Source organism: Chiroxiphia lanceolata, chromosome 19, assembly GCF_009829145.1.
Source record: "Chiroxiphia lanceolata isolate bChiLan1 chromosome 19, bChiLan1.pri, whole genome shotgun sequence".
Classification (NCBI taxonomy): Eukaryota; Metazoa; Chordata; class Aves; order Passeriformes; family Pipridae; genus Chiroxiphia; species Chiroxiphia lanceolata.
This window is the reverse complement of record NC_045655.1, coordinates 5,808,044-5,835,965: the sequence shown is the minus strand read 5'-3', so window position 1 is coordinate 5,835,965 and position 27,922 is coordinate 5,808,044. Positions and strand designations below refer to the sequence as shown.

Genomic DNA, 27,922 nt, shown 5'->3' with positions numbered 1-27,922 from the left:
CCCAGTGGGAGGAAGCCCCTCTCAGTGCTGTCCCCACCTCACCTCTCAGAAGCTGCTTGATGTCCTTGCTGGCGTGTGAGGTGGTGAACTGGTTGACGATGTCCAGTGCTGTCTGGTTGTAGGTGTTCCTGATGTTCACGTCAACACCACCCTGCCCAGGAGGAGACGTGGTCATGCCCAGACCCCCCACCTGCTGCTGAACTCACGGGAGACGAGGGACAGAGGGGAAGGGGTGCTGGCTGACCCCCAGGGGCCTGTCCCCCCATGCAGCCCCATCCCCACCACGCTCACCTCCAGCAGCAGCCGCACCACCTCTGTTTTGCCGTAGAGTGCGGCCTCGTGCAGGGCTGTGCCCGTCTTCGTCTGCTTGTTGATCTCGATCCCAGCCTTCAGCAGCTGCCTAGTGGGAAGGAGGGAAAGGCATGAACAGCAGGCCGTGGACATCAGGGCCAGGCAATGGGCTGCTTTGTGATGGGAAGGGGAGAGCACCTGGCACCTTGCCTTGGGGATGAGGGGCTGAAGCAGGGAGGTGGGTTTGGGAGGATGCAGGACTGAAGCCATGATGGCTTTTTCCAGGGAAGGGCAGTGCCCTGGGCTGGCAGGGGGTTACCTGATGATCTCCTTGTGCCCATTCTTGGCTGCCAGGTGCAGTGGGGTGGTGTAGTTGGGGTCAGTGGAATCCTTGGACTGTCCCTCCAGGAGGGCGACACACAGATGGCTGTTCAGCAGCAGCTGGGCCACCTGCATGGGGCACAGGTGAGCAGCTGGGTGCAGGTACCCCCCCTGCACCCTCCCAGCAAGGGACTGGGGGCCAGTCCACCACTCCCTATCCCACCAGTCCCCTCCACCCAACAGCCCCAGGGCTCAGCCTGAGTCGGACAGTGCTTGGCAAGGCCACACTCTCGTGAGGGGCCATAAAAGGTCACAGCAGTCAGAAATAGTCTTCCCATAATCAGGCTTTTCAGACCAAGCCCTAAAAACCTCCAGTCTCTCCAGCCCAGAGCGACTCTCAGCGTCTCAGGGCAACCCAGAGGCACAGAGGAGTTATTTTTACTGCCCTGTTTATAGCTGCAGACATTATGGATACGCCAAAAATGGAAATATCCCCCTTGTCCCCTCCTGGTGGGGCATGGAACAGTCTGGCTGGCCGTGCTCCAGCCCAACCCGGCAGTGCTGGCTGCGCTGGGGTGTCCCAGAGCACAGAGTGGTCTATCCCCACAAGCTGTGCCAGGGACCTGGAGCGGGGCCGGATGCTCAGAGTTTGCTGGGATTAGCCAGCTCAGCCTATCTGCGCTTAACCGCAGGCAAAGCCGGGGTGGGTGGGGGGAGGCTGTGGAGAACCGGGAGCGAGAACTCCTGGCTTCCCTCCCAGCCTGACGCTGCCCTGCTGCGAGGTCAGGAGCAAAACCTGCAGCTCCCAGACTCAGGATCTGGCCTTGTCCTGCCATGGGAGGAGGCAGGTGCTGCTGCTGGGCTCTGAGGCTTGTGGCAGTGGGAGGGTGGCTGTGGCCAGACCCAGCACTTTGCTCCCAGGGGACGAACCAGCCCAGGGCAGAGCCCCACAGCACCCACCTTCAGCCGCCCAAACTCGCAGGCCAGGTCCAGCGGGGTTTTCTTCGCCTTGTTGATGAGGCAGGGGTTGGACTGGTGCTGGAGCAGCATCTCCGACTGCGGGGAATCAACGTGGCACAGGGGGGCTGAGCATCACCCTGCACCCCTGTCCCCGTCCCCCCCAGCACCCCCCCAGCGTGGGGGGCGCTGGGCTCTCACTTACCACCTCGTAGTGGCCGTACTGTGCCGAGAGGTGCAGCGGGATCTGCCCGTCCAGCGAGGCCATGTTGACGGAGGCGGCGGCGCGGAGCAGCACCCGCACGGGCTCCACGCGGCCCTGCCACGCCGCGTAGTGCAGGGGCCGCATCCCTGCGGGGAACGGGGCTCAGCAGGGCTGGGCACGGCCCCCGGCCTCGCCTGGGGGTCGTGCTGGGGGTCACCCCTTACCATTGCTGTCCTTGATGTCCACAGTGGCCTGTGCTTCCAGGAGCAGGGAGATGAGGTCCAGGCTGCCGCCCAGGGCTGCGTGGTGCAGTGCCGAGAACCTGGGACACAAGGTAGGGCTCAGCCCCGCCCCACAGCCCCCTCTGCATGGGGACACAGCCTGGGATTGTCACCAGCTGTTCATGGCTATATCCTTCCTGATTCCCTGCTCCCAGTGCCTCGGTTTCCCCATAACAAAACACAGATAAATCCCTCCAAGCTGTGCGTGCTCCAGGGCTCAGCAAGGGATGCAGGGACTCTGTGTACCTTGGGAAACCCCAGGGAGAGGGTCCTTCGCCCCTCCTGTCCCGTGCAGGAGGCAAATAGGTAGGATGGAGGGAGATGCATCTCCCCTCTCCCTGGTGCAGCCAGGCAGCAAACGTTGCTCACAGCATCTGGCAAGCTCATCGGCCCAGTGGCTACTCCTGCCCCTCTGCCAGCTGCCCCCTCCCCATGCCAGCAGGGATGCCGAGAGACCATGGCAAAGCGTGGGAGGCCGCTGGGAATGAAAGAGCCCTGTGTTTTGGGGCTGTGAAAGCGGCCTGTCTGCCTGGCACTCCCCCCGTGCTGTCACGTGAAGGGCCAAGGCTGAGCAAGAGGGTCCCTGTGCCACCAGGGATTAGCCTGTGTGCCACTCCAAGGGGGCTGAGGGGCTCCTGACAGCACCAGCGTGGGGCTCTGATGGGCTCTGCAGGGTTCCAGCCCCATGCTGGGGATGCAGCTCAGCCAGCATGGCTCTCCTCGTGATCTGCAGTCCCAGAGCACCCCCAAGCCCCTGGTCAGTCTCTGGACGTTGCAGGAGGGACACCAACTCCAGCAGAAAGGGCTGCTCCCTCCTCCAATACACCCACCATGTCCATGGGGCACAGCAAAACCTCTGCCTTGAAGTATGAATGTGGGGGGTACAAAATCCCCCTGATCCAGCCCTGTGGGGGTCCTTGCAGGGCCTGCTCTGTCCTGGGGCAGCTGCACAAACCCCTGCTCACCTGCCCCATCCCTTCCAAGCCACATGTGAGGTGGTGCCAAGGACACCACCAGCACCATGGCTCTCCCAGGAGAGCCACACACTGCCATCCCTGTGCTCGGGTCTCACCTCCCCAGCGTCCCTTCCTGTGCCCCACCCAAACCCAGTGCCCTGCCTGTGTCCCTCTGGCAGGGAATGGACCCTTTACCCCCATTCCCATCAGCAGCCCTCCTGGAGCTGCCCGAGCACAAACCCTGTGCCTTATCAGAATCGGATCATTGCTTCTATTATTAAATATTTTTTTTCTATTAAGCTCCATCTGCACAGCATTATTTTAAGATGGAGCTATCCTGCATGTTCCCAACCCCCCACTGGCCTCTTAGGACTCATCATGGACACCTCTTCCTACAGAGTCCTCCAAAGGAAAACATGTAGAAATTAGGTACAACAACAGAACATAAAACAATGCTAATGACTGACAGGTCAGAGTTAATTCAATAAGAATAATATGCTTATTTATTTTATGGGCCTTTGTGGTTTCTTTAACTCTCAGTACCCAGCTTATTAAGTACTTGGATTTTGGAAGTGATGAGCTACACAAATATGCTGTGGTCACTTGGTAACCTCATCTTTTCTTTCCCTAACCCCCCCAAACAATGGGATTTTGCTTTTGGGATATTAAACACAGGCACAAGCACGTGCAGGCAGTGGGGCTCCTCCGTGCTTCAACCAGCACTCGGGACACAGGGCACTGGCTGGACATGCTGCCATCCTTATTCACTCCCATCCCTATGGAGGGGGGTGGAGAAGAGCTTTATGAAGGATTTTCAGCATGGATTGAGCACAGCCCTCAGCTCAGATCTGAGCAGGTGTTGGCTCTGCCTCTGCAGGGCTTCCCCTGGCTTTGGGATGCTGTTGTGTTCTCCGGGGTGCAGCAGCTCCCCTCCAAAGCTATATGATACCCTGAACTGCAGGACCAACTGGCTATGGGGGAGGACAAGCCCACCCAGGCTGGTGGGAGCAGCACCCAGCACCCTGCCAGGGGAGCACTCACCCGTCCGCATCCTGGTAGTTCACGTTCAGGCGCTTGGCAGATCCCAGGAGCTCTGGGGAGAGAAGAGCCGAAGGTCAGGGCAGGAGGCAGAGCCTGCACCACCCCACAGGCCCCTGGGATCCCACACAGACCCCATCCTGCAGCCACACCAACCTCCCAGTGCACAGAACAGTGCCTGGCCCATCCCGGTGGCCTCTCCTCTCCTCTTCTCTGCCTCCACGTTCACCTCCACGAACCCTCAGTGGACTGACCAGCTCCAGCTCAGACCCTTTTCCCCCTCTGTCCCCCCTGCCCCATCTCTGTGTGCCCCCGGGATGGGTTGGACCCCGCAGCTCCTGTCACCCCGGCTCAAAACAGCACTTCCCTCCCCTTTATAGGCACTGACACCCCAAAACTGCTGAGTGGAGTCCTTTTGCCCCCCACTCACTCCCTGTGCTGCCGCTGCCACTGAGGCCTGGCCCACAGACCACATGGTTGGCATTTTTACGGCCAGGGCAGAGGCTGAAACTTCCAGCCGTGAATGCAAGGATTGTACCACCTCGGGTATCCCCATCCCCCTGCCCATCCCTCCCTCCACTTTGGGGACCTCTGGGCAGCAGAGGATGCTCACCCCACCCTCGGCACAGCCTCACACGGACCCCCAGTGCACCCCCAGCTCCTTCCCGCAATTAATTCCAATGAATTCCTTCCTCCTACACAGAGAGGACATTTTATTCTTCACCGAGGGGTTGAGAGCGGATTAACATCTCTGGAATTCATCCGCCAAGTCAAAAGGGAAAGAAAGGGGAAGGTATGTGGGGGGCAAGAAATGCCGCCGCTCCTCCTCTGCCTTTCCAGGCAGCCCCATTGCCGAGCCAGGGAGGATTAAATGCTTTGAACAGTTTTCTGTGCTTTTTCCTCTGGAAAATCCAAGTCTGAGAGCTGGGCTCTGAGCCTGGGGGTGAAACAGCTGCTTAAACCCCACTGAAATGTGGGAAATGGGAAAGGAGCCCCCTCCCTTGCAGCCGGGTAGATCTCCAGGACTGTAGATCCCTCTCCTCTTTCATCTCCTCCTCAGTTCCCTTCTCTTCTCCCCCTCTCCCAAAGTCTCTGCCCATCTCACATGGCAGATCCCATACAAAGCCATACTGAGCTGTTGGACCCCTCTGCTGGAAAAGGAGGGCTGAAGAGGGGCTGGCTCATTCATCATGCAAATGGGTAATTAAAGGAAACCAAGGACCGGGGTGTTCATTACTGCAATTTACAGTGTTTTGTAAACAGCCTAATTAATGCAAAATGGGCTTGGAGTGGCTGCTGGTGAAGGACTCGTGACTTGAAGCCACAGCTGAGGGGATCAAGACAGGATCACCCTAATTACCTCTTCCAGAGGCTGTTTGTCTTTGAGCGGAAGCCACCAATCCGACAGCCCTTCCCAAAGGAACTGGCTCCCAAAGCCATGGCTCGGCATAACTCCCACTGTTCCCTCCCACCTCCATATTGCCCAAGAGCCCAGGATCCAGGGTCTCCATCAAGGACAAGTTGCTCTCCTTGGCCTCCCACCAGCCAGGAAAAAAATAACATTCCACTTGTAACATTTCCCCGTCAGAAAAAAATAACATTTCACTTGTAAACAGGCCACCTGTGATCCGAGTCCCAGAGCGACTGTAACCACCGACCCCTGCAGTGCCACTGTCACAGGGATCGCACTTGGGGTGTACGGCAGAGCCAGGAAGGGGCTCAGCTGTGGTGGGCAAAGGTCTCATCCTGTCCCTCCAAAAGTCTTGGGACAGATCCTGCAAGCGGGAAGCAGGAAGGGCTGGGAAGTGTTTGCTGCTGGGGGATTTTCAAAGGACACAATCGAGATAAAATTAGAAATAAACGAAGGGTTCCACTGATCCATAGGCAGTGCCTGTGAAGTCATCACCTCCCACTCCCTGAGCGATCCTCCAGCCCCCTGCCTTTAACTGGGGGTTATAAATAGGTATTTTAAAGGACACTGTGGGGTGGGAACTGTAGGCCAACGTGGGATTGCTCCCATCAGCTGCAGCTGAAAACTGCCACCAGGTTTTCCTCTGAGAAAAGGTGAGGAGGGGGAGAAGGAGAAAGAGGAGGAGAGGTCTTTACCCAGGGTAGGAGGGGCAGAATCTGAATGATGAGAGCTGGGTAGGCAATGCTGGGAAGAGATGCCCACTGAGCACCAGCACATCCAAATGAGGCAGAAACATTCCACAGCCCCTGGGGGCTGGTCTTGGAGTTAAGCAATGCCCACTATTTGAAGAGAGAGAGCTCACCCCAAAATCCCATCCCTGACCCCTTCCTACAACAGGACTGGGCTGGCCGGGGGGTCCAGTAAGCAAGGCTGAGATGTGGTGGGTGTCCTTGCCTGTTTCTCAGCCCCAGGAGGCAGCTGTCATTATCTGCATCTCCCTGAGCAACATTCCTCAAATTAGTTCCCTGCTCTGGCAGCCCAGCAAGGTCAGGACTCCGGGCAGGACCACGAGGACACAGTGTGGGTGGCAGGAAAAGCAGCAGGTCCCAAAGAGCAGTCAGGAGCAGAATCCCCTTTGGGGATTCCCAAATGCTTGGATTCACCTGGGGCAGGAAAGGAAAGGGCTCATCCCCAGTTTGTAGGTGGGTAAATTGCTGCTTGGAGAACTGGAGGGTTTGCAGCCAGGCTGGAAGGTGCAGGGCTGTGCAGTCCCAGGCACAAAGGCTCAGGAAAGGAGGGGACTGGAGGGATGGAGGGGAAGCAGAGCACAGCCAGACATCCACGACCCCTCCACCAGCACCATCCTGCACACCCCGCCCTGTACTGCTCACGGGGCTGGCAAAGCAGCCCCTAGAAACCCAGTGACAGGAAGGCAGCCGATGGGAAGCTTCCCTACATCCCTCTTCCTCATTCCATCCATGTGCTCCTTTTGACCGATTCCCCAGGTTTTCTCCCCATTTCTTCAGCTCTTCCTCTCCCTGTTGGTGCCCAGGCTCCCCCTTATTTTCCACACAGATGTTCTGGGGTTCAGCAGAGGCTGTTCCCAATCCCACAGCCCTCCCAGACCAGCTGGCTGAGAGGTGCAGCTCCGGCCAGGGGAGGCTGGAAAAGGGCTGCAGGGTCGATCCAGCTACAGCACTGGGATGGGGCGGCCGGATCCTTCCCAACCACATCATCACCCCCTCTAGATTTGCACCAGAGCAGGCACACCCCGGAGCTGATCCACAACCCCCCCTTCCCGCCAGGAGCATGCTCATATCCCAGAAAGATGAACCCAGAAGAAAATGGACCCAGTGCCGAAATGCAAAACGCCTTGAAGGGGTTATTTACAGGGAAAACCCAGCTTGGTGCACCCCAAGGGTTAACTCCAGCCGTGGGTTTCCCCTGCTCGGCCCCGCTCCTCAGCACGACCCCTCCAAGGGGTCCCGCCAGGCTCCCACCCCGCTCTGCTCCCGGCCCTGGCGTGTTCTCCGGCGCCTGCCCGGGCAGGACGAGGCTCAGCAGTGCTGGGCCGGGCCTGAGCGAGGCCTCGAGGGAGCCAGCGAGCTTCTGTGCAGTGTCTGGCTGCCAAGCGGCAGCGGGAAGCACCTCCGGAACGCTCCGGCAAATTGCTTACAAATGTCGGGCCGGCCGCCGGCCGTGGCGAAGGCAGCGCTCACCACACGGGGCCGAGACCCTCATCCACGGCACGATCCGGCTCTGGCCCTTGGCCTTTCAGATCCCTGCTAACCAGGATGGCACAGCCCCGCATGGCACATTCCCAAACACCTCCCCCGGCCAAGCAGCCCCCTCTGCCCGAGCCTCAGTTTCCCCGTGGGGCTGGGCTGCAGCCCCACGGTGGGGATGCCAGGCTGGTCTGAGTTCCTTGGGGGGTGCAGGGGGCACCCGGGGAGTGGCCGGCCGGGGCGGGCACCTCACCCACACCGCTGGCAGCCGGCCCGGCACAGACTCGTATTTACCCCCCCAGGCACTCGCCTGGCGCCGGCTGTGCCGGCTGCGTGGAGCCAGGCGTGCCCTCGCCCCGCCAACATCCCCTGTGCCAGCACACTGGGCACCCTGAGTCACCCCCTGCCCTTCAACAGAGAGCTCGTTCTGCAGGGACACCCATGAGCTTCGCCCCGAGGTCCTGGAGATGGACACAATCCCTCCAAAGCGTTGATCTGCTCGTTCGGAAGCAGCGACGCGCTCGCCTGGGGTTGGCTGCGGAAGGAAATGCCCAGATATCCCGTGGAGAGTCCTGCCCCTTGGCTCTCACACGGTGAATCAGGCTCCAGGACACAGTGCCTGTGCTGTGACTCCCCTGGTTTTGTCCACCAAAGCACAGCTCCTCCACCACAAGGCTTGGTTGCTGTGCAGGACACACAGATCTTAACTGGAAATCCATCTCCTTGCCAGAGATGCTTGGAAAAATACCCCCTTCTGCTGGTCCTGTGTCACAGACTCTCACCCCTTCCCTTTGTCCTGGGAAATCACATTCCCATGCTGCTGGCTGCAAGTATCCCTGTGCCATGAGCCTCCCCATGCTGCAGGTCTGAGCATCCCTGTATCATGTACTTCCCTGTGCTGCCAACCATGAGGATCCCTCAACAACCATTCTGAACGTCCTACACCATCAGCATCCCTGAGTATCCAGCCCTGAGCATCCCTGCACTGCCTGCTGCAAGTACCCTGCATTCAGGGATGCTCTGTCTGGTCACTGCAGGAACACCATCCTGCTACCCTGGATGACGGGAGGGAGACCATGTGCTTTGGACACACCAAATACACACACATACCCTATTTGGAAAACGAAATCCACCTGGGGACTGTTACCACTAAGCCAACAAACCAGCTGGAGGAGCTAATCAGCTGCAATCCTGCAGAGCACCAACTGTCTCTGATGGTGGTGGCAGCCTCAGGAGCTGGAGGCAGAGGTGGCAGGAGGTGGCAGCTTCACCCAACCTGCTCTGTGATGGCCTGGGGTGGCCCTGCCTCAGCACACAGTGGGTTTGTGCCCGAATTCAGGACAGACTTACTGTCTTACCCAAAATCAAGACCCAAAGAGGTGACATCCGTCCCAGGAATCCAGGAATCACCCTTCCCTGTCGCCTCTCCATCCACAGGCACGTCCGCTGTGGCCACCCACACCTGGCTCCTCCCGGCAGACCGGCTGCTTCGGGAGCAGTTTCCCAATAGGTTCAGAGGAGATTCACCCACCTCGACAGGGAAGGAGTTCAGCCACAGAGATGTTAGGAAACTCAACCAGAGTTGCCCAGCAAGCTTGGAACAGAGGTTGGGTGAGAGCCAAGGGATCCTGACCCTGGTGCCTGCCACAGCCACCAGCCCACACCCCAAACGCTGAGCCCAGTGCTGTGCCCAGCTCCCTGGGCAGGCAGGGGATCCCCTAATGTCCCCCATGGTTGTGGTGGGTGAATTTGGATGCCAAGGTGCTGCCACCTGGGATATTCTGGCAGAGCACCCATCCCTGTGCCCAAATGTTACAGGTGTCCAAATGCCAAGGGTCCTTTCCTGCCTGCAAATGGTCCGTGCTGGGTTTGAGGATCCCCAGTGTCCCTGTGGATAGGCTCCCCACCAACGCTGACAAACAGGTCCTCTGCCAAGCCAGGAACTGTGGGGTGGTTCCAACTGGGCCAAAGCCACGGGGTTAACTGGGAGAAATGGGGAGGCTGCAATCAGGAACACAGGTTCCCATCAACACGGGGCAAACAGCAGTGATGGGAGAGCATGACAGTGCAGGGAGCCCCTTATCTGTCCTTACACCAGCATCTGGCAACTCCTCGAGAATAACTGGTGTCTTATCCCTTGTGAACCTATCAAACCCTGGACTTTACACTGCCCAGGCTGTGCAAGGGCTGTCACACCAAGCCCCGTTCCTGGTTTCAGCAGCCTGGGTGCAGCTGGAATAACCCAGAGAAGGTGCAGTAACCTTCCAGGAGCTCAGCTCCCAGCAGCTCCTCACAGCATCCTGAGGGCAGGACACAGACGCTGTGCTCTGAGCATCCCTGCACCAAATGCTTGTTTCTAACCTCATTAAAAGTCATCATTTACCCCTGGCTTGAGCCCCAAATCTTAGAGCTTACAGCCACGCAGAGCCCAAGCTGTCCCTGTCACCAACTTGTCTCTGCTGATGGCATGTCTGAGTCTCCTCCGGCAGTTCTGTCTCCCTCCTCATCTGTGCCTTCTCCTTCTAAGCTGCAATGTGTTCAGATACAATGGTGGATGATGGTGAAGGCAGGTGATGGCAAAGGCAGAGGAGTTTGAGAGGTCACCTTCCCTCCTGGGCTGGGCTGCAGACTGACTACAGGCAAAGGGAAGGGTTTGGGGATATGGCAACAGGACTATGGAGTCAGCTGGCAGCCTTTTTCCTTCTTTGGGAAAGCTGTGAGCCTTTTCCTAGGGAAAATCCAACAATTAAGTATTTTGAAGAGGTTGGCAGCAGGAGGGAGCTGGGGCAGCATCCTCACACAGCACAGACATTGATCACTTACCCCAGGCAGTCACCCTGAGACCCAGCCAGACCCCCAATTCCCCCCTGCTGCTTCCCTTCACAAGCAAAGCAGGAAAAAACAGGCAGTTTGTTCAAAGTGAAGGCTCCCAGAACAATGAAAGGAAAAGCAGAGTCGGAAACCCTGTCCCCATCCATGCAGCTGGGAAGAAGGTGCAGCTCTTGGCTCTCACCCCCCAAGGTTTGATGGCCACAGCACGGAGAGAGGGGCAAATATCAGAGGGAGGACAGAGCATCACAGGAGTCCTTTGGGGCTGGATTCACCCCTTGCAAAAGCCAAACGTGCTCCAGCTCTGAGCTTCAGGCACCCAGAAGGATTTCAGCTTCGTGGTGAGATGAATGGCACTTCCTCCCCTTACCCATAAAAAAATTTATGGGGTTTGCAGCCGTTGCCTACCCCAAAGTGATGCACCCCAGTCCAGATCCCCTGGCAAGGGGGAACAGTAACAGCTCTTCCCCACGGAGCTGAAATCGCATCCCCCCAGCCCCATCCAGGATGGAAGCAGCTGGGAAAGGCTTTGGGTGGAGGAGGCCGGGCGGCTCCTTCGGAGATACAAGGGCTCCTTTCCCAGCTGGCCGGGGAAGCGCGTTACCGGGAGGTGAAGTCACCGTCCCTGCTGGGACCTGGCCATTCCGCTCTCCAGGATATGAACTCAGAGGAGCTGTATTTGCCCAGGGAAGAGGTGGAGCCTTTTCCATTTCCCCCATCCTTCCGAAAGGACAGGACGCCTCCTGAGCGGGAAGAGATGGGCCGATAGCGGTGGGGGCCAGCGGCCAAGTGCGAGCACTGCCTGCACCCACTGTGCATCCCCGGGCACACTGCAGGGCCAGGAGCCACCCCTGGACCTGGCACCAGTGGAGCATCTGCTCCAGCACCAACAACGCACCTTAGCTCCCATCCAACTGGTTCCATACTGGCTCCAACTGGTTCCCTGGAAGCCAAGGAAGGGGCTGCGGGGCTCTGGTGCTCCCTGGATATCCAGGCCAAGGGGCTGAACCTACAGACACCCTCAGTGTTCTCATTAATGCGACACCGAGCAAATAGTGCATTAAAATAATCTGTGGTGGACGCGCTACAGATTGACGAGGGCAGAAATAACACAAAAGGGACTTAGAGAGATTAAGAGAACAAACCCAGGCAGATTCAACTCGGGGAAAAATGCAGATTGCAGCATCTGGGGAAAAATAATCCAACCGGCAGAAGGTCAATGGGAGGAAGAAAGAGGGGAAGCAGGATGTGGGGGGACGGTGAGAGCAGTGTGAGCACGGGCACGGAGGGAGCTGCTGGTGGGGAAAACAACCTCGGCAGCCCTGCATGGGGGGATGCCACATCCCAGAGTACCATCTTCCATCATGTATCCAGAGCTGTGAACATGACAGAAGCTCACAGGGGGCATGAGAGGTGAGCGACAGGAGCCAGCAGTGAAGGGCAGGCCTTGCACAGGAAGATTAGGGCAGGTCAGTAAAGTCTGGATTATCTGAGCAACAGTTAATTAGGGAGGGCGGGCAGGGACGCAGCAACCCACCTACACCTGGAGGGGTTTGACGCTCAAGAGGAGCACATAGCTTATTTTATGGTTCTAACAATGAACCCCAGACAAAAATGAGAGCAGCCAACAATGGCCAGCAAAACTCTGCAGGCTCGAGGGAGCAAAACAAGGATCCAGCCCCTCCACCGTGCTTGGAGGGTTGCAGCAATCATGCAGCTCCCAGGGGAAGCAGGGCAAGGCTGAGGCTGGAGGACCAGGCTGCCATGGCCCCATGGTACTCCGTTCTCATCAGTGTCAGCCTGGCACCTGCACATGGCAGCTTGGCATCCAGGAGCTGCTCCAGCCGGTGGAGCCAGTACTCAAAGCACACAGGGATGCGGAGGCTGGAAATCCTGTGACATCCTCCCCTTCTGGCCCCAGGGAAGCTGCCGTGCACCTGGAGCAGGCGCTGCCAGGGCGGACGGAGCAGCTGTCCCCACCCTGGCTGCGCTAATCTGGGCAAGGCACACACAGGATGGGAGGGGAGGCACCAGGAGGTCACCCAGAAGGTCGATGGTTCAAGTGCTGTCACTCCTTCCCCAGGCCCTGACAGCCGGGAACCGAATTTTCCCCAGAGTCCCCCCCGCCACCAGCCCGTGGGCAACCAGCCGTCAGCGGCCCAGGACTAACCTCAGACGGCTGCTGGCGGCCCAAGTTTGGAGTCACACGTGGTTAAAAATACCTTGCGGATGCCTTTCCTCAACTCTGACCCCGTGAGCCGGTGCTGCCGCCAGTCCTGCTTGGGGACGTGCCGGCGGGGTCCCCTGGGACGGTCACAGCCCAGTCTGTGCAGGGACAGGACAGATGCTGCCTGGGGACTGTGTTTTCCTCCCGAGGAACCAAGGATTTCCATTCCTGTGCGGGCTCCTGGCTATACCCTCTATTGCCAAACCAAAACGAGAGGCTCTTGGCTTCATCCGGCTGCCTGGATCTGAGCAGCTTAAGCAAACCGTGTCCTTCCCTCCCGGCCAAAGTGGGGCCTCTGGTTCCTGCCAGTCCCAAGGGATGCGGGATGGGTGACTGCTCCCACAGATGCCATGGTGCTGCAGCCATTCATGGCATCTGCATTGGGAAAGAGCATAAGGACCTCACCCAGCAGCGGCTGCTCAGCTCCCAAGCCATGACAGAAGGGAGGGCTCCCTCTCCAAATCTTTTCTCCAGTGATAGCAAGGGCTTATCTCCTTGCTGCTCCCATCCCTGGCACAAGGTGACCTACCAAAACACATGGGAACCGAGTGGTTGCTCCATGCTGCTGCCAGCGGGGAATGGGTGCGGGATGAGTCCATCCCTGGCAGGCACAGGACAAGCTCCCTCCAGCCTGGGACAAGCAGCCTGAGAGACGATCCCACTGCTGCTCTTCCCTTTCCCTGCCGAGGCCATGGAAGCAGCATGGCTTTGCCTGTGCCCAGCAGGAAGGCTCTTTGCCAGACAGATCAGAGCCTTCAACTGCCTGCCTGGGTTTCCATCTGGTTGGGCAATGCCACAAAGTGGGAGAAGCCATCACCAAACTTCCTGCTGGGCATCTGGCCAGCGGCACTTTTCTCGTACCTTAGCTGAACTGGGATATTTTCATGCAGCTATGGCAGTGAAGGATTTCCCTGGGACCCTGGTCTACAGTGGGATTCCATACCCAGGGGACAGTAGAGGGACATGACAGCTGCATCACCAGGATGTCCTGCACCACCCTGTGTGTCCCCACATGGAAGCAGCAATCACTGAGTAGCCAGTGACAAGTCTATGTCCCGGGAGAGGCATCACCCCATCCCTGTGCTGGAAGCAGGAACCCACCCCAGGACTCCGCACCCATCCTGCCATCCCCATGGGGCCCTCAGTGACTGTGGAGCTATTCTGGGCACTGCGTTCCTGACCCCCTCCCCTTGTCCCAGCTGCTCCGGGGCCGGCGGGGAGGGCAGCGAGTTCCTCCCATTGCCCAGCCCGGACGCCAGAGCCAGGCAGCAGCTGCTTGGGGACCAGCTGGGGACAAAGGCTACACGGAGCAGTCCCATCCCCCCCACGTACCTTGGGAAGGACAGGGGCTGATTTACAGCAAGGTCAAAGGCATCACAATGTAACTCTGGTAGATGAGGGGAGCTGGATCTGAGGACCACCAGTCCATGGGCTGAGCTCTGGTTGGCACGGCAGCTTCCCATGCAGGGATTGGGCAAAGGGTTGGAGGCTGCACATCAACACCTCCGAGCTGTCAAAGAACAGGCCCACCTAAGCACCAGAGGTAAACTGAGGCAGCAGCAACACCCATGGCCCCTTGTCAAACCAAGGTAGCGCCCAGCTTCCCGTAGGGACCCCACTGCCAGGCCAGCCCCCGCCATCCCACCCCAGCCTGGGTGCTCCCCACACCCCGGCCCGACGGAGCAGTGGTGGGACACAAGCCAAGGCCTGCCCGCTCCCTGGACCCCTGCCGGCAACCCGATCTGTTTACGCCTTCCCAGCACGGCGGGTGCGTGTCGGGAACGGCCCCGGCAAGCCCGAGTTGGCGGCTGAGGCAGGACGTGGGAGCCGAACGCAGAAACCCCCACCTGCCGCCTCGCAGCATCCCGGGGGGGTGGTGGGGAGAAAGTGAGGGGAGCACAGGGAGAAAAGAGACCCTCCAACCTCCCTCAGCTCCTTCTCGTAGGAAAAGGCACCTCTTCTTGCACTATGCCACCCCTCCTGTGGCACGCCGTGCCTCCCACCTTGGCCAGGGGATCACGGCGGGTTGCCTCATCCCCAGACTCTGCCAGCAAAGGGCTTTCTGAGCCGTGCCAATCCTTCTGGGAAAGCACTGGGAGAGCGAACCGCAGGCATTCGGAGCAGGCTGCAGTGGAACAGAGCAGAGCCATGACTTTGGGGGGCCCAGAGCTCGACACCCTCACACCCACAGCAGGTTTGGGGTGGAAGGAACAGAGAAACAGCTCCAGGATGTCCATGGGCTGCTAAATATAACCAGCGGGACAGATGCTTCAAGGCAGGGAGTTGCCTGTGCCCCAGCACTGCTAGGAGGAAGCTGAGGGTTCCCCCAAGGCTTGAGCAGCTCTTGGGGCTGGAACACAGAGTGTGGTCAGAGGCAGCTCTTCAGTCTGTGCAGCAGCTTCCTTCCTTGCAAGGAGGAGTGTTCCCCTTCTTTTTAAGCCAGCAGGATTAGTGGGTGCTCATTCAGGGAAGTCAGGAAGGCTGACACCTATGTCAGCCCAACAAAACCAAACCAGAGCAGCCAGAGCTGCAGCCCAAAGCAACCCCTGGACCATGGCTGCCCCCATGTTGCTGGCCAGGCTTGCCATGTACCTGTGTCCCCTATGTAGGCAATGATTAGCCACCAGGGAGGACTCTGGCCCCTTTTGGAGGCCACTGAGGCAAGCGGTGCTCATGTGACCTCGCCATGGCAGGGACACATCCCAGGTCCCTGAGGGGCCACACGAGCTGTGAGTTGGGTGTCCTGCTCAGGTGAGAGAGGACACCCACGGGAGGGGCTCCCAATCCAGTCTCCATGTTGTTGTCTGCTCCCAGTTCACCTACAGCTGGAAAACCCCCTTCAGGCTTATCCATGCCTGTCCTGGCAAAGAAACAAGGTGAGGCCTCACAATGGGCTGCTCAAGGGTGAGAGCGAGAGCCGGCAGCCCCTGGGATTGATGCTCCAAGGGGGCAGGAGGCACCTGCAAAGCGGGTGGGAGAGCCCGAGCCAACCTTGCCACCAAGGACAGCTCTGTGCCGGGCACCCGATGGCCTCGCCATGCTCGCCAACTCCCTCTGCAAGCAGACAGGGTGCCTTACACAACCAGCCATGCCCGTGGCCGGTGTTACGAAACCCTGGGAGTTTTCCCCCCTCACGGCACAGCCGCCCACTGGGGTCGGCCAATACCGGCTGCAGCTCCCGGGATGGCAGCGGGGGAGGCCGGGACAGGGGTCCGGGCACGGCGGCAGCGCCAGGGGCCACGTGCTCCCTGCGCAGCCTTGGCTGGGGCCCGCGGGGGAGCGGCGCTGGCAGGATTTGGCGGAAGCGCAGCCGGACGTGTTGCACCAGGTCTGGGATGCTGCAGGAGCCGCATACCTGCCTCGCGCACAGGTTTTCCCTGCTCCCTTATCTCGCCATCGGAGCCGTGCTCAGTTGCAGCTCCGGCCTTTCTCCCTGGGGTTGCAAACGGCTTGGGGTGGCTGAGCACCTACCTCAGGCAGCATCCTGCAGGAGCAAGGGATGGGCCAGACTATCCAGCCCTTCCCTGGGAGAGTAAAGATCACCCTGACAGAGCCATTTCCAAGCAGTTTGGGCATCTCCAGACAGGTCTGTGACTCACCAGGACACCTTGGCAAGGCTTGGGTGATATTACAGCCTGAAGGTTCAAACAGATCCCTCCCTCTCCATCCCAGGCGTGATTTTTTTAGGGAAGCCAGGATGGGATTTAGGGGGAGCCGGAGTGCTTGCAGCTCCTCCCCACCCTCTCGCTTGCTAGAGTAGCCAGAAAAGAAAGAAAGAAAAAAAAAAAAAAAGGTAGTTTATTGTTATTTAGTTTCTTGCCCCTTTCATACTCCTTTGCCGGAGTTTTTGCCAGCGGCGGGCCCCGGGTCTGGCGGGGATCCAGGACAGCCGAGGCGCTTTTAAAAACAAAGCAGGGCGCGTGCATGCACACACACACGCACGGCATCCAACCCCCCTTTTAACTCTTGCCGGAGCGATGCCGGGTGCGAGATGGTTTCCAGCCAGAAACCATCTTACACCTGGGATTCTGTCCATCGCCACCAGGATCCAATAACTCACCCCCCACCTTCCCAGGAAAACCTTCTAGCAGCACTGGGATCCTGATGGAGTGGTGGCAGGAGTGATAACAGTGACGCTGTCGTGGTCCACCAGCTCCCTCCTGCAACCAGCCCCAGCCAGAGGATGGGATGCCTGTGCTGGCAGTGTCCTTGCCACGTCCCCTTCTCTCCAGCCCTTGGGAGCAACCGTCCCGGTTACAGCGCCCGTGTGCCGCTGGCAGCCGGGCACACGGTGTCCCATGACTCGGGGCTGCCCTCCCTGTCTGCCTTCAAACTGTCGTCATCTGAATTGTCCTGTGTTTCTGGGTCAGACAGCCAAAACAGCCTCTGCAGCCCTTGGGAAGGGGGAGCTGAGCCCCCTGATCTGGGCTGAGTCACCAGGAAGTGCCCAAGGGATGGAAATTCCCCTCCTGTCCCAAATCTCCTACCTGCAACACTGGGGATGGCTGCCAGCCTGGCTCTGTCCACGGCCTTGAGGGACCTCCATGTTTCCTGGAGAGAGCAGCAAGTCCCTGGTATACCCCAGTGCTGTCTGGCATCTCCAAAGGAGCACAGCGTGGGCTGGAGCAGGCTCAACAGTCCCCACACTCATTCCCTTCCTCAGATTTAGCCTGTTTTTCCTCCCACTCTTTTACCAAGCCAGAAAAAATGCAGCTGCAGGTGGCCCAGGCTGACAGCAAAAAGACGCAGGCTGCTCTGCCAATGGGTTTTCAAAGGCTAGGGATAGAACTACAGACCTGGGACGGGGGAAGATGTGGATCTGTTAACACAGGAAAATGGGGTGCAGAGGGACATGGGGCCAGGCCTGCTGACGTCCAGCCCGGGCTCCTCCATCTCCCTGTGTGACGCTGTTTGCTCGTGCCTTATCTCCTGCACTCGGCACAGTGACGCTTTCCCCAGCTCTGGGCGCAGTGGTGGCAGCTGGGCCCCTTTTTCCAAACACAACACCCATCAGAGCCCAGCTCTGAAAACCAACTGCCCGTTCGCCCCTCCTGCTGCCCATGTGGGGCTTTTTCTTCCCAGGTAGAGAGGTGGGAAAACCAGGATGTGGATGGGAAAACCTACCAAGCAAACACCAGGCTACCAGAGGAGATCCCCATCCCATGGAAGCCGGGAGCCACAGGAGGAGGAAGAAAAGATGGCCCCCCCCCATTCCTTGCAGCTGCAGCCCCACCACCATCCAGCCCCACTGCTGCCACACTCGCCGGAGCCTCTGAAGCCTCTTTTCTCCCGCTCCCACCGCCCACCCATCCCAGGCTGGCTCAGAAGCAGGTTTCAGCACACTGTGGGGTGGTGGGGTCCCCGGCACAGGGCTGCCGCCAGCCGGGCTCCCTGGGCACGGCCTCGCCCCGCTCCTGGCTCGGTGTCGGTGGAAGAGGGAGTTTTGCCCATTTCGGCAGAGTTTCTCGGCGTCTCTCCGCAGGCGTGCCCACAGCCTTTCCAAGCCGGTATGCGGCTGCGGAGCCGGTCCAGCCCGTCAGACCTACAGCGTGCGGGGGGGAGGATACAGCCAAGGACGCTTGGGAACTCATCCTCAAAACCCGGGCTTCAAGGGACGTGGCCAGGGCCGCACTTGTGCTCGGCGGCAGAGCCGGGTCCAGCCACCTGCACTGCCCAGGGCAGGACCAGTGCGGGCAGGGTGCCCAGACATCCCTGCACCACCACCAACAGGGAAAGCCATCGGGTGTAACACAGCCTGAAACGATAAAGATCCTGCCCAAGGCCAGTCCTGGCTCTGCCCTGCCGCCAGACCACATACAGCAGCTGGGCTTGGGACAAACCTCCCGCAGGAGCAGCAATGAAGAGGATGGTACTCCTCAGTGAGAGGGATGGCATGCAGGGTTTGCTGGCTGGGACAATGGCACATCCAACATCATTACAAAATAACCCCCAAACTACAAAAAGCAGCAGCTTCTTCCCCAAACAACTGTGTACCTGCTGCCACTGGAAGAAGCAGAAAGCCCAGTAGGACATGAAGGGAGGGTGGGTGTTCCTGCAGAGAACAGGGACACAGAGCGCCGGTGGCAAAGGCTAACAAATCACAGGAGAGATATTAAACCTCACGCTTTGAGGCTTAAGCTGATACAGCTACCAGGGATTAGGAGGAAATTCAAGGGTGAGAGTGAGTTATCCCACATCTGCCTGCTGCAGTCTCGCAGCACGCGGAGCAGCATCGTCCCTCTCCTGCCAAACTGAGGGGTGACAGCAGCACCTGAGGGCTGGCACCACTCTTGGGAAGACCTTAGTGTGCTTCGTGCTGCCGGGACACAGCAATGAGGGGCTCCAACCAAGGCATGGAGATAAAGCCAAGATTCCCCACAAGCTTTTCTAGCATTTAAGAACTCGCCAGGTCACAGCCCAGACACAGCCACGTCCCAGGAGCCCACCCCACTCCTTGATACATCTAAGGTCTGGAAAGCCCCATCAAAACCAGGGAAATGGGGCAAGCCACTGGTGAAATGGGCAAGTGGCTGGCTGAACCTCCCCGAGGCAGCAGCTGAACCCCAGCAGAGCTTCGCTGCCCGTCCTTGAGAGTTTAACACCAGTTTGCTCAGCTGCTGCCCTTTCTTTGCACTTCGCACACGTTTAAACAAAAACCTTCACCACTCCCTCGAGGAAGGCAAATAGGGAGTCCAGCTCCCATCACCTTCCACAGCTCCTCCAGCCCCCAGCTGTCACAGGGGCGTCACACATCCCCTCCCAGCATCACCCTGGCATCCCCTCTACCCCTGTTCCTTAATCCTGCATGTCCAGGGATGGGGACACACAAACCTTGCTGGGCACCGTCCAGCTCCAGGAGTAGTCACCCCTTCCCACGATGGGATTCCCGGCCGGGGGAGCTCTGCCTCTCGCCTCCCCCGGAAGCCCCAGCCCCTCGGTGCTGCTCAGCCGCCCTGGCCGGGCCAACTGGCGCATTGTTGGCGAGGGCGGCAGCCCGGGGACGTGATTGATCGCCGGGGAGAGAGGCCAAAGCCGTGACGGGTCGTTTAACAATTTCAATTAAACTCTGCAGCGCTCCGACGCAGAGGGGAGGGGAGAGGGAGAAGGAAAATAAAAAGCGGGATGTTTCCATTGCCAGGGAACCTCAGCAAAGCACGGCTGGCCCGGCAGGAGCAGCCCGGCTCTCCTCTCCCAGAGGATACCCCCCCTCCCCGGCTACAGAAGTGACCACGGAACCGCCCGGGCGTCCCCTTCCCGCAGGCAGGACAACTGCCCTCGCCTGCCCTTCCCCTCCCGCTCCTGCCCCCAAAACCTTCTCCCTGCCCATCCCACCACCTTATAATAATAGGTGCTGTGACCCACTTGTGCGGCGGCGCTTGCGCGGGGAGGAGGCTGCGCTCGGAGAATATTAAACAACGTGTCCCTGAAGTTCCCGCTGCCGGGACTGGCGCTTGGTTTTTGCTTACGTGCGGTGACTTTTTTAGGCACAGGAAGCCCCAGAGGGCTGATCACAGCGATCGAGCTCCCAATCCACTGAGACAGCAGAAGGACTCTTAGAGGGAATAAAAAAAAAAAAAAAACAACCAAAAAACCCAAAAAAACCCCCGAAAAATAAAAAATTCAGCATCTCAGCCTATCATATGAAAAAGGCACTGTAATGAGAGGCAAAGCCAGCAAATGCTCGGCTCACATGGCACCGGCGAGAGGAGGGAGAGGGAACTGTAAGCGATGGGGAGCAGTGATGCCCTCCGTGCCGGGGACGAGCCCCCAGGAGCAGGCAAACCCCCGGGATCAGGCAAGCCCCCACAGCGGGTCGAGCACAGGAGCCGCACCGAGGGCTTGCAGCAGTGGCCTTGCAGGGGTCTGGGCTTTTCACCCCCTCCTTATAAAGGAGTAAAATGAAAATAAGCCGAGGGAGCTGCTGACGCCGCTGCAGCGGGGGAGTTAAACACACATGTTCACGTGGGTGCCCCACGGCTGGAGGGAGGGGAAGGCGCCAGAGAGAAAACAGACGGGGTTGAACTGGGAGAGAGTTACTGGAGGGGACGGCAGGAAACTAGAGTGTAACTTCAACCCTCCGGGGGTGCAGGAGGAGGAGAGCCAGGGGCACCCCAGCCTGCCCACGCAGCCCAGCCGTGGGACATCAGCTCAAGGGAACGCGGCTGCCGTCAGCCAGCAAGATGCTCAGGTCCTGATGTTATTTATTGCCTTCGGAGTGTCCTTCAACCCACCCCCGTAGGCAAATCGCTCTTACTCAGCTCAGGGACCCTGTATAGACACAGTCCCTGAGCTGCAAATGGAGGCAACAACATCCAGTCCCTTTACCCAGGGAGGGGTCACCAGGCACCCCCTGTTCTCTGGAGGAGATGGCTCACAGACCTCCTCAAGGCCCAACAGTTGGGATTTTCAAAGTTCTGGCCCCAGCCACAGCTTTCCAGTAGCTGACCCAGGGGACCTGATCCCCTCCTCACGTTTATAATCCTCAGCCTAACTCGCCTTTCTCAGTGCCAGCCTCTCTGCTCTGAGCTGCTCCTAAGAAGACTTAAAGCTTCTTCTCCCTCCTCAGGACAGCTTTCCCACACACACCCACAAGACCCCCCACGATGAGCAGCCCTGGCAGGGGGTTCCACACTCCCACAGCCTGGGCAGGCACTGTACACCTTCCCCCAGCCATACACCTCACCGAGAGTCCTTTTATTTACTTTTCCCAGTTTCCTTCTCTTGGTATGTCAGGAGAAGTGACCAGGAGCTCAGCTATCTACATGAGCACCGTGGCACTGGCCACGATCTTCTCCTCCACCTTTCCACCCTCCCCATCTCCTCCAGATGCCACGTGGCACCTGCAGGACCTCAGTGCCCTTGGGGACCCCCTCCAGACCTGCTGTTCGCTCTGAGCTGTGCTTGCCATTGACCTTTCTGAGAGCACATGCAAGAAAACAGCCCTGCTGAAGGGTTAAACATTACCAGACTGAAATTCAAGGCTTGACGATTGGTTCCAGTCGACTGGCTGGGATGATAATTTTTCACAAGATAAATACGGCCGGGAGTGAGCAGCAACCGCTGAAGGCCCTCTGTAGCAGCGTCCCCCCGCAACCGGTTCGCTTGCCCCTGCCACGGCTGTTTCCCTCAGCCCGTCCCTGCTCAGTGGCCCACGGCCCTGAGCCCGAGGGGAACCCCAGCTCAGCTGCAGGATCGCTTACAGCCCGGTCATTCATCCGCACGGGCTGTGCTTGCGCTCCCGCCTCCAGCCGTGGCATAACTCGTGTGCCGGGGTTCAGAGCCAGCACCGGCACCCCGGTTGGGACGGCACCGAGCCCACAGCAGGGACCTGCACGCCGGGACAGGCAGCAGTGCCCAGCTGAGGGGAGGGAGCCCACGGCTCTGCACCCAGGTACTCACTGCTCTTGGACGCCTTGATCTTGGCCACCAGTTTCTGCACGCCGGGTACGTCCCCGTTCTTCACGGCCTGGATCAGCTCCTGCTCGCGCCCCATCGCAGACAGGTGGGAGCGGTAGCAACGCAGAAGGCAGAGACCCTCAGATCCCAGAGGTTTATGAAGCCATGGGAATAAGCCCCCAATTCCTCAGAACACACTTTGATGAAAGATGAAATCCGGAAAGAAAGACGCTTTGCAATCCCACAGGGCATAAAAACCAGAAGAAAGAAGTCTTTCTGTTAAGAGCAGAAGTCCCTTTCTGTGTCGGGAGGAGCAGGACCCGGATGGAGTTTGGTTGGAGAACATGCGATCAATTAAAACAAAAAATACTTCAGTGCTTGGGGATGGGCTCCCAGCAGCAACAGGACTCTATGAAACAAAGCCAGGCAGCTCGGGGCAGGGTGTCCGGTGCAGTCGGCATTGGGATGCCCTCGGCCTCTCACAGCACTCCGGGAGCCAGAGGTGTCGCGCTTTGCTCCCCTCACCAGGCTCTGCTGCGGCTGACGAGTCCCTAATTCTTCCCAAAGGGATTATGGGCTCGTTGCCATCTGGAAGTTATAGATCCTCCCTCTCTGGTGCTCATTAGCCCCTTCGTTTCGGCATTCCTCTTGGTGACGGCACTGCAGGCAGGCTGGCGAGCCCCGCGCTCGGCCGAGCCCCGGCGCGGCAGCCCAGGACCTGCGGAGGGAAGATCACAGTCAGCCCCCAAATGCCATTTACCTCCCGGCTCTGTCCCGACAGCTTTTGTGTCCGTGCCGAAGAACGAATACTTTGACTATATTTAGTCCTGGAGGGAGTTGGCTCATCCTAATGTTAAGCGGAGAAGGAAGAACCTGCAGAGGAAACCTCCTGGGGGTGCTGCCCCGGGAGCAGGACAGGGACACAGCTCCTTCCCTGTCCCCCTGGGGCCACACACACCATCTCCTCCCTAAAGACAGCACACAGGGCTTAGGGTACAGAATGTCTCCCCCTCTCCCAGTAGCAGCACCTGAGGGATGGAGCTGGGGAGGCTTAGCCAAAGTCCTCTGCAGCCCGTGGGAGTGGGTCAGCCTGTCTCACGCTCTTCTCCTCCTGTGCAAGGATAAACCTTTACCCTCCAAATTTTACCAGTTCAGGAGCTCTCTCTGGTCTCAATGAGGAGGTGGGTGTAATTCAGCAGCACAACTGTGCTCAGGAGGACAGGATCAAGTCCCTGTCCTGGCCAGCCAGGGTACCTTGGAGAGAACACGAGGTCCTGCAGTAGCACTTCACTCGTCCCAACCTGTGCTCCCGCTCTGCGCCTGGGCTGCCCAAACTGGGTGGCAAGAAAATCCCTCCTGGTTCAGGGCCATGCATCTGGCAGGCTGCTCCTACACTGGGGAGGAGCGTGCGTGCAGGAGAGCAGGGAGCACACGCCGTGCCAGCTGCAAGGCCATCTCCAGATCACCCCACAACTCCCCCTGCGCCGATCCAGGGCAGGTCAGAACCAGCTCCGGTTCCCCCAGCCATGGCTCAGTGCCGTCTCCCTTCCCAGAGCGCTCGCCCTCAGCCGTTTATATAATAGAGGGTGTCGTTTCCTCTGAGCAATCGAGGTCACTGTTTTGAGGATGGAGATCACAGGGGAGAGAAGAACAGCAGGGAGAGAGATCCTGTCAGGGTGGGGGGCAAAACCAGAAGGGGCATCCCATGGCACCAGCCCACCCGCAGTACAGCTGGACACTGCAGCTGCCCACAAACACAGACCCCTCTGTGGGCTCCCCGTGTTTCTGGCACTCCCCAGGGTGCAGTAGTACACAGGGCAGATGAAGAGATGATGCTAACGTCCCATCTTAGCTTCTAGGACACGGGGGGGTGCAAGTCCCACACCAGGCTGGGTGGTTCTCCCCCTATCCACACCACCTTCAGCTGATGAGCCCCTCGGTGCTGGGGCTGGTACACCCCCACGTCAGCTCTCACCTCCCCTCGTCCTGGGGCACCTGCACCAGCTTATCTACGTTACAACAAAGTTTCAGCCACTTGACTCAGACTAACCTCTTGCTGCAAACAAATCCCCTCCCGAAACCTCCTGTGCTGCACCGTCTTCCGAACTATTTCATTTAACCCTATGCTCTACAACCAACTCTATGCTGCTCCTCAAGAGTGCTCACAAGAAGCGAGTGTGAGGGCGCTGAGACTATTTACTCTTTATTTTAAAAGTCTGCACGGTCTCACTTGGAAAACAGCCCCGTGCTGCTGCCTACGGCTCCCGGAGCACGCGAGGCTCAGCGGGTAACTCGGAGGCACCGAGAGCTGCGAATGCTCATTCTCCACCTCTCCAGAGAGGAGCAGCGAAGGTACAACTCAAGAAACACACAAAGCTGGAAAAGCAACAGCAAACAATCCCTCCCACACGAGCAGAGCTGAGCCTCCAGCCCAGGAATCCACCTGGAGAACGAAAGTATCCCAAACATTCCCGCAGCCAACGGCAACGCCGGGAAAAAAAAGGAGGGAGAGGAGGGGAAAAACCCCCAAAACAAATCCAAATCAGTTACGTAAGTGGCGGAGGAAAGATGCGAGGGAGCTGTAGGCACCGACCCGAGTCTCGAGGGGCGGCGGGGGCATCTCGCCTCCCCCGGGAGGCCCCGGGGAGCCCCGCTCCGGGCGCGGCCGGGAGAGCAGCGAGGGGGGCACCGGCCACGCCTCCGCCTCCCCCCGCCCCGAGACCCCCGGGCGGGGCGGCTCCTTCCTCCAGGGGGGCTCAGGGGGGATTTCAGCCCCCCCGAGACGAGTCGCTCCTGCGAGCGGCCCGAGCCCGGCCGTCCCGGTCCCACTCACCTGGCGGCGCTCCCAGCCCGCCGCACCGGGGCGAACCGAACCGCGCCGGGGCGAACCGAGCGCACCGCACCGCACCGCACCCGACCGAGCCGCTCCGAGAAGTGCTGAGCCGAGCTCAGCCCAGCCCGGCAGCAACTTCCCGAGCCGCGAGGGGTGGGAGCGGGGCCGGTACCGGAGCAGAGCGGCGGGTCCCGGCTCGCAGGCGGCGCGGAGCTCGGCAAAGTCCCGCTCGGGCCGACCCCGTCCCGGCAGGAAATCCCTCCCCGGCCCGGCCTGATTGGAAAAGCCCGGCGGGTTGTGCGGCGGGGCCGGGCCGGGGCGGCTGTCACTCACCGTGATGAGGCGGCGGAGCGGGGTAGGGGCCGGGCCGCCCATCCCGCCGCACCGGCACCGCTCCGCCCCCGGCCGGGGGTGCCCGGGGCTCCCGGGCGAGCGATCGCTTTGAACAAAGTCCGGCTGGACAGACAACGCCGCCCGGGACCGGCGGCCAGGGGAGGGACCGGCGTGGTACGGGACCGACCCGGTGGGCGATCCTCCACCTTCGGACCGGGACCGGTCCGGTGGGAGGTTCCCCATTCTCGATCCAGGACGGACCCAGTGGTTCGGGTCCCGCTCCTTTGGGCAATCCTCCATCCTCGATCCAGGGCCGACCTGGTGGTCTGGGACTTGCATGGACCGATCCAGCGAGTGATCCCCCCGTGCTTGACCCGGGATTGGTCCGGTGCTACAGGACCAGCCCCGGAGAGAGGTGCCCCCATCATCGATCCAGGAACGACAGGGTGGTCTGGGAACCAGCCCCGGGGAACAATCCCCCACCTTCAGCCACATTCTGATTCCATCAGCCCTTTGCCCCCTCCCCACCCAGCCCCCTGGGCAGCAGGGCTGCACAAAGCTACTGATAGCACCCATGGGACCAAAATCCACCGACACCCAGCTGCCCAAACCCAAATTAATCCTGTTCTCACAAAGCACTAAAACCACCAAAAATCACCCATTTCTGCCAATCTTCAACAGAAACAGCAAAGCCAAGTGCTCCCCGGAGCACAGTTCTTTTAAAACAAGAGGTTGCCTAATAAAGCTGGACAGTTTTTGTTGCATGATACCACTGGATTATCATCAACTAATCAGATTAAAAACACACGGAGGCTTTGGTTTTATTCACTAAGTGCCCAGCCTGCAGCTTCCTGGGGGAGTTGCAACGATCCTGTACTACCTCCTTGAACCAGGCCCAGAGACATTTCACCAAATGATGGTTTCATGAGCAATTCCAATGAGGGGGATCCCTGGCAAGGAGGAGGGACTGACGTTTCGAGACACACCCTGTCTTTTCAGTTCAGGAATAAAGAGATTATTATGCACATCTAATTATAAATGTCAACATTGTACGGCTGCTACGCTGAGGCACGGAGCTCTGAGTAGCCCTGCTAGGAAAGGCTGTGAAGTGAAAGGTCTTGTTTTTCCTCCTCTGAGTTTTGCCAGAGCTTGTAAAGCGCAGTGACATTTATAATAATCCCCTGAATTTATGTAGCACCTTTTGTCCTTTTAAGGATCTTAATTAAGCTTTGCAGCTCCCTGAGCACAGACTAAACCCACTTTGCAAAAGAGGAGCCCAGACCTTCCTTTGTACAAAATGTGTGTCCCGCTTCAGGCAGGGGTAGGACTTCTTCACCCCGCCGACCTCCAGCACACGCTGTTACACCACAGTAAGGGCACACCATGCTGATATTCCCATCTAAAGGTTGTCTCTGCAGTTACAATAGAGTGATTAAACCCGGATAATTTAAGCTTTAATTTCTGGTGTCACACGAGCCTTTGGAATGGAGGGTGCCGCTGGAGGGTTTACTAGAAATCAACGATTTCTAGCACAGCCTTTAAACATTTGGCCACGTATTAGAGCTCCTGACACTGCACTGAAGCCCAGGCCTTCATTCTGCATCCCTGCCTGCAGACAGCTGAGGGGGAAGAAGCAGGCAGCAGCCCCATCTCCTATCATGTATCCCAGTTTTTCATTGACTCTTGAAGGTTGAACAGCTGGTTGGTGACCCCAGCACAAAGACCTGCCAGAGGCTCCAGCTGTGTCCACCTTGCAGAGCTGACAGACCCACCATGACATTTATTCCCCTGTGTCTGCAGACCAGGTGCCAAGACCATCGACTGAGTTTCCATTGCAGAGAAACCCCTTTAAAAATTTTCTCCCTTCTCTACCGGAATGAGATGTTCAGAGTTTAGGGGGGGGGGGGTCGGGGTGGAGGCACCCTTGTGGGGCCGTTTCTGCCCTCAGGCCCTGCAGAAAGGTGCCTAAAGTAACACCTACTTGTGTTCCCCACTTCGGGAATGGGGCCTGGGGGCTCCACCCGGGTCGAGCTGCTCAGCGCAGCGGGCTCCTGCTTTGCAGCTCCTCAGATCGATGTTGCCATCTAGAGGTCCCTGTTACGGCGATCGTCTCTTTGTAAAGTATTGGGGGGAAGAAAAGAAAACCCAAACCAACCTTTTGTTTGGTTTTGGTTTTGTTTTTTAATATAATGCAACATTTCAAAGTAGCTTTTTTGGGTTAGCCCATGTTTTGGGTGGCTGCTTGATGGCTGCAGCTCATCCTGGTTCATCTCACAGCCCCAGCAGCTGTGCAAACCCCTCCTCTCTACTCTGACATTATTTTGAGATGGGGTAAAAAATTCAAAAGCAATAGATTTACTGCCAGGCAGAAAAATTAGCTACAAAGGCAGGAGCAGCTACAAAGGCACAGCAGCATCCACAGCAGCTCCATGGCCAGTGCTGGCTCCAGGGGAGGCAGTGACAGACACAGGTCCAAATCTGAGAGTTCAAGACTCCCACTCCCAAATCTCACCCACAAAAGCCAAACTTGGAAGTTCATGGCCGTCTCATCCCCACTGAGTGGGTAGGAGGTCTGCAAAGCCCCATACCAGACATCCAAACCATTTAAAGTATGTTATG

At 58.7% G+C, this 27,922-nt stretch overlaps 1 protein-coding gene across 2 annotated transcripts in view; it reads right to left on the bottom strand.

Moving 5' to 3' along the window:
• Positions 1–25,011, bottom strand: part of CASKIN2 (CASK interacting protein 2) — a 33,787-nt gene extending 8,776 nt beyond the window's left edge. The window contains exons 1-9 of one of the 2 annotated variants that reach the window (XM_032706325.1): positions 24,971–25,011; positions 22,141–22,855; positions 4,053–4,104; positions 1,999–2,096; positions 1,775–1,920; positions 1,573–1,668; positions 611–741; positions 292–400; positions 43–151 (exon numbers count right to left, since the gene is read on the bottom strand). In XM_032706325.1, the coding sequence (XP_032562216.1) occupies positions 43–151; positions 292–400; positions 611–741; positions 1,573–1,668; positions 1,775–1,920; positions 1,999–2,096; positions 4,053–4,104; positions 22,141–22,234 (835 nt within the window). In that variant the 5' untranslated portion in view covers positions 22,235–22,855; positions 24,971–25,011. Of the gene's footprint in view, positions 1–42; positions 152–291; positions 401–610; positions 742–1,572; positions 1,669–1,774; positions 1,921–1,998; positions 2,097–4,052; positions 4,105–22,140; positions 22,856–24,970 lie in introns of those variants that run through there. The other variant, XM_032706326.1, reaches the window with a different exon arrangement.
• Between the last annotated feature and the right edge of the window lie 2,911 nt (positions 25,012–27,922).